The sequence below is a fragment of the Crinia signifera genome, chromosome 7 (genome assembly GCF_055691185.1).
Source record: "Crinia signifera chromosome 7, ASM5569118v1, whole genome shotgun sequence".
Lineage (NCBI taxonomy): Eukaryota > Metazoa > Chordata > Amphibia > Anura > Myobatrachidae > Crinia > Crinia signifera.
In genome coordinates, this window is record NC_139223.1 from 175,915,454 (window position 1) to 175,928,046 (window position 12,593).

Below are 12,593 nucleotides of genomic sequence, written 5' to 3' on the forward strand. Positions count from 1 at the left end.
GCAGCAATCTCCCTCTCTCGCTCATTAGTCTAGCAATCTCCCCCATGTCAACTAGCCCACATTACAGTGTTACATTTTAGGGGAAAAGGGGGATGGGAGACAGATACATTTACATTGAATCATCAGCACCATTCCCCAGCACTTTACCAAGTATAGTATCTCTTACTAACTGCTTTGGGGCTCATCTACATTTGGATATTAAAAGATTCCTCTCAGATGTAGCAGTACACCCACGCTTCTAGGTGCCACGTTCACAATCTCTCCATATATGGAACTAGACACGCCCTTTGGGTAGAGCATGACACGCCCCATCAATGGGGTTGCTTTGCAAAATTCTACTACCAACTATAATCTCCCTGAAACTAGTTTTCAAAAGTAGGCAATTCTAGAGATCAGTAACTTTTAGAACTTTGCATTTAATTATTATAATTAATTGTTTTTTCCCTGTATAGATGATAAGAATATGATATCTCTGTTATACTGTGGCTATGGGCAGTTAATCTACCTTATGTGCACCAAAGAGCTATTGTAGGTGACAGACTGGGAGAAAAGCAATCAGGGATGTATTATAAGCAGTAGAGGAGTTCATAAGTGATTATAAATGTATTTCTTGTGTCTCACTTAGGCAAATGTAAAGGAAAACAATCCTGGTAATGAAACAGCTGTTTATCTGCATTGTTTTATTTCATGTTCATTTGTGGTTTACCGTATATAAATACCACCTTATTAATGTTAATTAATGCCAGTCAGGGTTACATCTTGAGTATATAACTATCTGTAAATACATTGGCTTTATGTACTTTATAAAGAGAGGTTGTTTTCTGTTTTTATTTCTCTGATATGATAATAATTATTCTCACCTTCTCCAGTGCCCCTTGGCTGATTGTCTGTGTGGGGATCATAAGAGTGGCATCTCCGGAGTGCACGCCAGCATCCTCCACGTGCTCAGAGATGGCATGAGAAATGACCTGGACAAATAATGTCAATTAGTCAATTGTTGCTTTAGTGACCAAATTAAAGATGCATCTTGCGCCTTCTATTGCCTGGCTGTCCAACTGGTGGCCGGTAAGCTGCATACATGGTGCCATTGTATCCTCTGCAGCCAATACAATATTTACTGTAGGTATATAATAATTCTTTAATCAGCCTCCGGCTACTCAGGACATAGGACAGGAGGAGCTGCAGAGATACAGGGAGGAATCTGCTAGAATATCTACTAATGCCATCTGAAGATCCCTCTCCCCTGTGATGTCTATACTAAACCACCTGCTAATGCCATCTGAAGATCCCTCTCCCCTGTGATGTCTATACTAAAGCACCTGCTAATGCCATCTGAAGATCTCTTTCCCCTGTGTTGTCTATACTAAAGCACCTGCTAATGCCATCTGAAGATCCCTCTCCCCTGTGATGTCTATACTAAAGCACCTGCTAATGCCATCTGAAGATCCCTCTCCCCTGGGATGTCTATACTAAAGCACCTGCTAATGCCATCTGAAGATCCCTCTCCCCTGTGATGTCTATACTAAAGCACCTGCTAATACCATCTGAAGATCCCTCTCCCTTGTGATGTCTATACTAAAGCACCTGCTAATGCCATCTGAAGATCCCTCTCCCCTGGGATGTCAATACTAAAGCACCTGCTAATGCCATCTGAAGATCCCTCTCCCCTGTGATGTCTATACTAAAGCACCTGCTAATGCCATCTGAAGATCCCTTTCCCCTGTGTTGTCTATACTAAAGCACCTGCTAATGCCATCTGAAGATCCCTCTCCCCTGTGATGTCTATACTAAGCACCTGATAATGCCATCTGAAGATCCCTCTCCCCTGTGATGTCAATACTAAAGCACCTACTAATGCCATCTGAAGATCCCTCTCCCCTGTGATGTCTATTCTAAAGCACCTGCTAATGCCATCTGAAGATCCCTATCCCTTGTGTAATAATGGCTAAAAATACTGCAAGCGCCATCTGAAGATCCCTTTCCCCCCATGCAGAAGATATAATTCGCTACTAAAAAATAATTTTTCTGATACAATACTGTTTTATATTGCAGCTACCATACCACACATTGTGGCGGTGTTATGCGAGAAATTGGCATTTTTATATATACACAGGATATATATATTTTTTTATCTCTCCATAAAATCATTGATCGTTTTAGTTGTTATTACTGTATTTTAATGGCTGCAAAATGAAACATACACGCCCTGCTTTGGCGACGGCGTCCATCTCCACCTCACGGGCTCCTTCTATGAACTTGGTGATCACCACCGGGTGCTCCTGTAAAGACGAAAATCAAATCCAGTTAAATCCACAGCTTGTTGTTTCAGCCATGTGAGAAAGCTGCCATCTTGTGCTCTAATCTTCTCATGTGCCTCCAGTGTCATATCTTCAGTGGGTGCACACAGGCCCCTTCTATCCTGAGGGGTCCGCATCACACACCCTGCACCCACATTTAACACTCACCTCTTAAGAGCGCACACTGCCAGAGTCTACTCACTTTCGCTACGGCTAGAGAGGTGGGGGCCCCACACAGAAACTGCATATGGGGCCCCTCCTTTCATAATATGCCCCCCTGTAAGTCTTTCTTTCTTAAGTCAGACCCATTAACCGCTACAGTGGTAGTTTAGGGGTGACACAAAATGCCAGCTCCTGCTGAGTGACAGGAGCCAGCTGCTGTATTGCAACATTATGTGCAGCATCTGCCTCCTTTCACTGTGCAGGAGCCAGCATTACAGACAGATAGTTACTGGGAGCAACTACAAAAAGAATTGTGACTGTGAGACCACTTCCCTGAAGGTCACACCTCTTTTTTTAGCAATGCGCACATAAGGTTAGTGGCGCCCCTGGAGACACTGAAACACATAATAGTGGAGTAAGGGCCCCCTAGGCTGCAGGGGGACGCTCCGGACACCAGGTCTATGGCCTATGATCTGCGCTGAACATAAAATCGGATGCTTACCTGTGAGACTCTTGTGGCCTCAGCCAGGAAATTCTTCAGCTCTTCTTCTCCGTACACTACATTCATGGCTGACCCACTGAGGGAAGAGTATGGAAAATATTCTACAGTACAGTATCTATTAAATTACGTTAAGCTTGCTTAGTTTGCACTAGTCAGCAATGGTCTAGTATTAAAGTGATAAATACTATATGTGCCCCAATTATTGTTCTATGAGACTTAAATGGTACAAACACAAATAATTTAGACGTTAATCTAATTCAGTCAAACAGCAGAAGCAGAACCGTCCCTAGGCATTAGCAAACTAGACAAATGCCTAATGCATTTAGAATGCAATACTGTGTGGTGTAATGTTAATAAGGAGCAATACTGTGTGGTGTAATGTGAAAAGGTGCCATGGGTCAGGGGTGGAACAGTGCTAGGAAGCACCAATAAAATATTGTCTATAGCACTAGATATCCCAGCATGCCTTACCACAGTTTTGCTATTAGGGCATGATAAAACTGAGGCAGGGCATGCTGGGATTTGTAGCCCACAGCAGCTGGAGGGCCACATATTGAATACCCCTACAATATGGTATAAGAATAATGGTAAGAAATGCAAGGCCAACATAAAGATTGGTTTTATATGCTATTACTATACTTTACATACTATGCTATGTGTGCCCTGTTTTGCAGGTACACCAGTCCTAAATGCTAAAGAGTAATAAGTGACAATGTAAACTCTGTTTTTGTTTAATAATTCTATATAATAAGTAAAATATATATAAAATAGTGAATGTACAATAAGTCAGGTTTTCCTTCTTTTAGAGTCCCCTTTCTGGGAAAAACTGCTCTTCGGGGGGCAGAACCTGATCTCACGTCATCAAGCCCCACCCCCAGTAGGCAAATACCTTGATTTGTTGGGCTAAAATGACGCAATTTGCATAATTTTTGCCCCATCTCGAATCGCAGTATTTAAATGCAACGCCAGGGAGATTGGACGTCTGGGGGAATGCGGGAGGGTTGCCCACCTTCTGTGGGGCCGGGAGAAGGACCCGACTTTCAGGAGCCTCCCGGCCATTCTGGAAGGGTAGTCAACCCTGATGTATGTTCAGGATACAGAGCTATGTAATGTCTGGCTACCTGAGCACGTAGGACGGACGCAGCAAGCAGGGATATCCCACCGTCTTTGTAAACTGCAGAGCATCGTCCTGCAGGAAGATAAAGCACAATATGTATAATAATCAGTAAAGAGCCTATAATACAGCTGTTGCGTTCCGTCTAGACCTATACCCGGCACATTACAGACATCTCACCAGAGAGTTCACCGCTTTCCATGGGGCTTGGGCGATTTTAAGCTCATCCAGAATGGCAGAGAATGTGGAGCGGTCCTCAGCCCGGTCAATCTGCAATGGGCTGGTGCCCATAATCTTCACTCCATTCTTGTGGAGGGGCACGGCCATATTGTTGGGTATCTGTCCTCCCACCGAGATGATGCAGCCTTCGCATTGCTGGTAAGAGATTGAGTGAACACTCATCAACTGGCCTGGAATATGGGCTTATAATAATGTGTGTCCAGGTCTATAGGTGCTTAGTGATGCCTAAGCTACTCATTGTAACTTATCCATAGGTGTATTTATAATGCTGGGGGTGCAGTGGGTCTTGGGGGGCCTTCACCACACCACACTGCACCCACACTATACTTAACTATCACCCTCTACCTGTCACTCACTGCCTACACCTGTCACTCACTGCCTACACCTGTCACTCACTGCCTACACCTGTCACTAACTGTCCATTAGGGCGGAGTGAAAAAAAATGAAATTGAGAAATTCAAAATCGGCTAGTGTGGAAAAGTTGTGACTTGACCTGACTAAGAAACGTACAAAAGCTTCCAACGTCAACATCTTCTGTTCTGGCAAGAGGCCTAAAGTTTCACTCTTTAGGTGAAAAAGACGAAAACTATGAAGATGCTCCGATCTAGTTAAAATTATGTTAGGATGTCTTAGAGTGGTTTATTCATATACTTTAGCATAGTTAATTTGACATTATGCAGTGCTGTAACTAGCCAATATTTGCACCCGGCGCACCCTCCACCCTCCCATACCTATATATGTATGTAGATCATTTTGCCTTACTTAATTTGACGTTATCCAGAATGCACCATGTGGAGGCGATCTATTCCTTTTTTTTTTGTATTTTTGTAAAAAAAAAACAGTTTTTTTTCCATTTATATTTCATAACTTTCTTAAGAATAAGAGTAATCTTTCTTTTCAATTGCACATTTCTGCCAAAATATTTATTAATGAGTGAATTCCCACTTTGTCTCGAACTGTGGCATAACAGCCCGGGATGCTAATGTGGCCTGTATAAAACCATCTCTCGCCTAGACATTGCTCGATGCTTCCATCACTAATTTAACTATTCTCTCCACAGCCTGCGTATGAGCTGGGAAAGCTTGAAAATCCCAAATCTGGGGACTTTATTTTCAGATAGTAAACTTTTCAAAAGCTCATCTGAAAAAGTTTCTGAGAACAGGAGGTCTCGTTAGTTCTGTAGAAGACCAATCAATCATATCTTTGTAGTTGGTGGCTTGGAAATTAATTTGAGGCTTAGAGAAAGACCTCACAAACTCAGGATTTGCAGCCTCAACCAGGGCCGTCTTAACAGCAGTGTGGGCCCCTGGGCAAAGCAATGCACTTGGGGCCCTTACCCATTCTCCCCTCCTATGGGGTGGGGGGTGCTATAAGCAGCTTTGATGTCCTACAGGTGGCAGTGGTTGCTCTATCTTCCACTCAACATGTAGGACCTGGAGCAGTAACTTCTGCTAATTACTCCTTTACTGCACAGGTGGTGGGAGGGTGAACACTAACATGTGGAAGGGGCACTGAGCTGAATGAAGGGTCCCTTGTAAATGTACACCAGATGTTTGGAGCTGGAGCAGGGACCGGCTGCTGGAAGGCTGATATCTCTGGTTCTGGGCATGATAGAGACAAGCTGCTAGTGTTGGCAGAAAGGGGAGAGTCCCAAGTTTTGGAATATACTGTACTCTTAGAAAAACTCAGAGAGAACCTGAGAAATATGACTGGGAAGTGCAATTAACAGGTCGTATCTGGACTGCTGCTTTGAAGTTGGATATCTCCAGTTCCCCAGGGCCGATTTTCAAAATTCTGGTATCCCTGGAAAAAGGGGATCCTCAGCTATCAGCATAGGGCCATTTTACACCTGGGGCCCCTGGGAAAATGCCCATTAAGCCCATACGAAAAGATGGCCCTTGCCTCAACTTGCCTTTATTATTCTCTGAAGAACGATTTTTCTGATTTCTGTCCTTGCATCTGTGAGCATGCTAAGGAGAAGATTTTCTGGAGCTGCAAAAAAGGCATTTCTCGCAATGACAGGATCAATTATTTGTAAGTATTTTTTGGGGTAAATAACGAGATTTGCAAATGAGGAAATGTAGGTTTCTGGATCCATCCTTTAAACAATGTTGGACTATGTTGCATAAACTTTCATGACATAATTGGCCAAAACTTTGAGATTAGCGGATGTTTTTTTTGTTGCTACATATAGTCTTAGAATTCTGTTTCCAGTGGTCAACCAACGGTTTAAGTTAAGGGGTCCTGGATATTTGTATGAGAGATCAGAGGGGAAAACTCCAGATTTAATTGCATTTACTATTTGAAGGAAGTATTGTTGATCTTTACTAAGCACTGCAATATCAATGGAAGCAAAAAAAGATCTGTGGGTGTGGAGGGAGCTCCTAGGAGATCTCCATAACCCGCAGAGCCTGGCGCTTGAGTGAATCAAGTGGATATTCAGTCAGAATTATAAAAAGTTCTCCAGGTTTGGCTGCAGCAGGGGCAAGTGAGTCTGCTGGTAACTCACTGAAAGTTAAACAAGAGAATTGGGTTTTGCACTTGCGCTGCCAAAGCTGGGTTAATCACCTGCGAACCACACTGGACAGGACACCTGGGCACACTTCAAATAATGTAGCAAAATGTTATATAAGAAAAGACATATTATAATAATTCACATATACATAAAAATTACATAAAAAATATATATATACATAAATAAAGGCAGATACCGTATATCAAAGAAACGGGTTACTCATATGCAAATGAGGCCCTGGAGTAAGAATGGGTTAAAAGTAGCCAACAACGGGTGGGTCACATACTAAATGGTTAATCGTGATTTCAAAAGCACAGTCTCTGTTAGTAAGCAATAAGCACCAGCCCGACTGTTAGTAGCAGAGGGTGGAAGGGTTAATGGAATAAGACAAGGTAGAAGCCAGAAATACTTTGAAAGCTGTTAGGTAGGAGCTCAATGCGGGGTGCCTGGTTAGCGCATGTAACGCCAGGTGGAAAGTGTCAGGTAGCGCAGAGTCTCCTTAAGATTATGCTCACCCTCCTTGATGTTTGGAGATGGAGGGGCGGGGAGCCCAGATGACGAGTGGCTCGACCCGCTGCAGAGGGTTGCTGGCGTCCTTGTTTTGTATTCCAAAGTGCAGCCGTGGAGCCGGCTAGCTGGTGTCTGCGGCTGTATACGTTTGGGGAAGGCTGCGGTTAGAGCCGGGGTAGACTGGTCGTGGTGCTGGCTCAGTGATCCCGTAAGCGTGACCTCACACGTGGGTTGGCGTACTGGTGGATGTGACGTCGACGCGTTTCGTTCCCTAGCAACGGGAACTTTTTCAAGACGGTTTGGTGGCTACTTTTAACCCATTCTTACTCCAGGGCCTCATTTGCATATGAGTAACCCGTTTCTTTGATATACGGTATCTGCCTTTATTTACGTATATATATATTTTTTATGTATTTTTTATGTATATGTGAATTATTATAATATGTCTTTTCTTATATAAAATTTTGCTACATTATTTGAAGTGTGCCCAGGTGTCCTTCTGTCCAGCGTGGTTCGCAGGTGATTAACCCAGCTTTGGCAGCGCAAGTGCAAAACCCAATTCTACTGCAATATCAATATCTGGTATTTCTGTGTCTATTTTTTCGAAATAAATAACAGGTAGAGTTTTACAGGTCTGGATTTTTTTCCCTATGACACCAGTATGTGAATTCGGACCCGAAGTTGTTCCCTCAATACTTTCAAAAGAGTGTCTCAGCGGTAGTTCATTTAGGTGTTTAAGACAAATGACCCACTGAAGGGGACTTCCAACCTTCAACTCAATACGGCGAATGTATTCACAACGGTGCCATCGGAACCAAGAACTTGGAGACTTTCAAGTATCTCAGGGCTCCTCGCAGAAATATAGGAAAAAATAGACTCCGAGATATTTAACCCCTTCCCGACATTTGACGTACATTTACGTCATGGTCGGGATGTACTTCCCGACACATGACGTAAATGTACGTCATGACTTTAAACTGTCACCGCGTCTATAGACGCGGTGACAGAGGGACGATGTCTGCTGTCCCTGACAGCAGACATCTTCCCTCATTGCCCAGGGGGGGCAGCGATGCCCCCCGCCATCGGCGATCGCTGCGATTGGCTGTTCAAACGTGAACAGCCAAAAGCAGCGTTTACTGTGTTATGTGTCAAAATTTTGACTCTGCTGCCCCCTAGTGTCCAAAAAAATTAAAGGAGGTTGAAATAATGATGTAATAATAAAGTTTAGATATGGTCTATGTTAGTTATTAACTATTTTGAGTGGTATGATTATTTGTCTCACAAGCAGAAAATTTAACATTTTGCAAATTGCAAAATGTTCAATTTTTTTTACGACATTTTGGTATTTTTCACAAAAAAAAAAAAACCTGTATCGACCAAAATTTACCACTAATTTAAAGTACAATGTGTCACGGGAAAACAATCTCAAAATCACTGGGATAAGTAAAAGCAAAAAAAAGTTATCCCCACTTAAGTGATACATGTCAGATTTGAAAAAAAGGGCTCTGTCAGGAAGGCAAAAACAGGCTGCGTCGGTAAGGGGTTAAGGAACTTCCAGAATCAGGAGTTGTGTGTCCCAAATATTCTGAACCGGGCTCTTTTACAAGGGAATAGTGGTCTTTAACTAATGTTTTTTGGTAGTACATAGCCCCTGCTTTTCTTTGACTAGGGATTTATGATGGCGACCATCAAAATAAAGTCCCAGAACTTTATTTTGTTTGTAAAGGTGCCCATACACATTACAATTATTGTATACAATATTGTATACAATATCGCATCTCATCCGATCTGGGTTTTGCGATGACATCAAATGAGATGAGATCTAGTACAAAAAGTACGTGCTGCACATACTTTTTGTACTAGATCTCATCTCATCTGATGTCATCGCAAAACCGAGATCGGATGAGATGCGATATTGTATACAATATTGTATACAATAATTGTAACGTGTATGGGCACCTTCAGATGTTGGGGTGCTTTGTAAGATCTGCCTTACTTTACTCTTAGCCCGAGTCAATGACCATTGTCTTATCCTCAGATATGAGACCAACGTCTTGTAGATCTCCACTTGCAATAGCAGCAGAAGCTCGGTCAGATACACCAAATCTTTGACTGATTAATGCTGTATTCTTTAATTCTACTCGCAATTGAGAAGAATTTCCCATTGCTTTACTTCTACCTGGACGATACAAGTCATCCTCATTAATGGGTGCAGTTTTAGTCTCATCTGAAACTGGGAGATTCTCGTGTATTGTGATTGATTGTGGCATGGGAAAAGACTTGCTTTCATAGCGAAGAGAGTCATTCGCCTTAATAAGAGCTCTCTGTTGAAGTTTCATGGTTTCAATACTGTCTACGGAACCGATAAACATTTTCCGTTCCGTCCGTTGGTCACTCAGAAATGCTCTTTCCTTTTCAGGAACCTTCAGATCTTTTGAACAGCAGCATTCTTCAAAGGAAATGCATTTGCAAGCTGATGCATCAAACAATCTTAAACTGTCTATCTGAAACAGGTCAATTTGAATTTGAGTGTGTTCTCTTTTATTAGCACGCTTCAAAACATATTTAAAATGCGTTTGTGTGAGAGGTGGGGAATGAATATTTTCTCCAGCTTACATGCCACCCTCTCAGCAATGCCTGAAAATATAGGCTCTTTGTTACCTAAAGTCTCTTGTCCAAGAAAGAGTCTCTCAAACTGAACACATCCCCAAAAGTCACCATATCCCCATTACCGGCTGCCTATTTCTGTTACCAACTCCCTATACCTGTCACCCTCTCTCTCTGGCACCCACTATCCATCATCCTCTTATTGTCACAGCCAATCCGTCACCCACTATCTCCCTATTACCCAGTACTTCTCCGTGCCACCAGCTGCATATACCTGTCATCCTCTCTGTTACCCACTGCCTATACCTATCACCCATTGCCCTCTCCCTATCACCCACTACCTTTACCTATCACCCATTGCCCTCTCCCTATCACCCACTGCCTTTAAGTTTCACCCATTGCCCTCTACCTATCACCCACTGCCTTTACCTATCACCCATTGCCCTCTCCCTATCACCCACTGCCTTTACCTATCACCCATTGCCCTCTCCCTATCACCCACTGCCTTTACCTTTCACCCATTGCCTTCTACCTATCACCCACTGCCTATACCTATCACCCATTGCCCTCTCCCTATCACCCACTGCCTTTACCTATCACCCATTGCCCTCTCCCTATCACCCACTGTGAATCTTTCTAAGGGATATGGTCATTGGGTCACCAGCTAGTTGTTGGACAGTCATTAGGTCGACATGGATTTAGGTCGACATGCAGGAAGTTCGACATGAGTCTAGGTCGACACGGGTTAGTTCAACAGGGTCGGCCGACATGGGTTAGGTCAACAGTCAAAAGGTCAACATGGGGTTTTTCACTGTTTTCTAAGCCAACATGTGCCGACAGGCGGTATTTCATGCTCTACCATCCATTAGGGCGTGGTGGGAGAATAAAATAGTGTGCCGAGCGTAGCAAGCCATGTGAGGGGATGCGGTGCACTTTAACCTGTGTTGACTGTGTCGACATTCGGGTAAAAAAACTGAAAACCCCATGTCGACCTTTTGACTGTTGACCTAACCCATATCGACCTAATGACACTGTCGACCTAACGCATGTCGACCTAGACTCATGTCGAACTTCCTGCATGTCGACCTAGACTCATGTCGAACTTCCTGCATGTCGACCTAGACACATGTCAACCTAAATGCATGTTAACCTAATGACAGTCTAACAACTTGCTGGTGACCAATTGATCCACAAACCTTCATACTGCATATACTGTACCTGTCACCCACTGCCTCTCCATTGCTCTCTTCCTGTCACGCACTGACTACCACCCTTTGACCTTCACCCACTGCCTCATCACCTTCTGCCTCTCCCCATCATTTACTTCATGTCACCACAGATCTTAAATGTATTACAGATTGTATGGCCTCAGAATAATGGAGCAGGATACATGTAGTACTATGCGTCTGTACTCGTGAGAGCTGGAGCCCTAAGGATTGAATCCGCCACTGAGGTAAGGGGTTCAAGGAATTATATAATGGCCTTGTATTATTTTGATATATATTACTCATACTCCACTATGAGATAGAACATGTTGATGTTACCGGGCCAGTTGTGTAATTAAACGGTGACCATGTGCCGTGTAGGAAGGACCGGCGACAGGGGGTGCCCTGGGTACAGCTGTCCCGGGCCCCAGCCTCTGGAGGGGCAAGGGCAGCTGCCCACAGCGGTGCCACCCCCCCCCCCCCTGGGCACCCGCACACCGCCTCCCTCTCCTGGCACCGGTGGCCCCCCAGCCAGGCACGCACAGTGCAGCCTGCAGAGCACCGAGCCTAGGACACAGAGGGGCTTGGCGCTCTGCAGGCTGCACAGCAGTGCGCGCACTGACGTTCCGGAGTCCAGACCTGACCAACGGTGGGGGGAGGCTGAAGGAGCGATGGGGTAGGCGGGGTGCTGGTAGGTACGGGTTGCGCAGGGGGGTTGCGGGTGGTAATGTAGGGCACTGTGCCGCTGGGGGCCCGGACTGTAGGTCAGTCCCGGGCCCCACCAATTCTAGTGGCGGCTCTGCGTGTAGGCCAGCATGTTATAATATATATAATTGCAGCAGTACGAGTCTCACCAGCAGCTTTAGGATGTCAGGACTTGGGGCACTCACCTCCTGTTGGAACACATCTAAGATCCTTTCCTGTGTCAGCTCCTCAAAGTAAAGTTTGTCACATTCATCGAAGTCTGTGCTGACGGTCTCCGGGTTGCAGTTGAGCACCACAGTCTTCTTGCCGAGCTGGCGCAATGTGCGAATGCTGGAAACTGCGCACCAATCAAACTCAACACTGCTGCCTGCACCAAGAAGGAAGGAAGGGGGTCAGTGGGTCATAGTGGAAAAAGACACATTAAATGATAAAATGGAAAGTGATATACAGCCAGCCAATCAGCTCCCATCTGCCATGCACAGGCTGGGTTTGAAAAGTGACAGGTAGGAGCTGATTGGTTGATTGTTTATCACTCTCCATTTTATCACTTTTGAAGCTTAGTGCATCTGGCCCATTGTTTTAACCAAGGCATTAAATATTAAAGTTTTCTATATAGTTCTGATGCTCTTACTCTTGGTAACACACAGGATTGGCCACTTACCGCATATTTACAAAGCCCCAGAATGTAGATAGACTCCGGGGCTTGGATTCGTCAGCAAATGCTATCTTTAGATGG

General features: G+C 44.2%; 1 protein-coding gene across 1 annotated transcript in view; it reads right to left on the reverse strand.

The window, feature by feature from the left end:
• CPS1 (carbamoyl-phosphate synthase 1) overlaps positions 1 to 12,593 on the reverse strand; it is a 73,101-nt gene that overhangs the window by 14,519 nt on the left and 45,989 nt on the right. Inside the window, exons 25-30 of the mRNA XM_083154475.1 lie at positions 12,043 to 12,224; positions 4,256 to 4,450; positions 4,083 to 4,150; positions 2,962 to 3,037; positions 2,202 to 2,279; positions 861 to 968 (exon numbers count right to left, since the gene is read on the reverse strand). Coding sequence (XP_083010601.1) covers positions 861 to 968; positions 2,202 to 2,279; positions 2,962 to 3,037; positions 4,083 to 4,150; positions 4,256 to 4,450; positions 12,043 to 12,224 — 707 coding nt within the window. The remainder of the gene's footprint in view (positions 1 to 860; positions 969 to 2,201; positions 2,280 to 2,961; positions 3,038 to 4,082; positions 4,151 to 4,255; positions 4,451 to 12,042; positions 12,225 to 12,593) is intronic.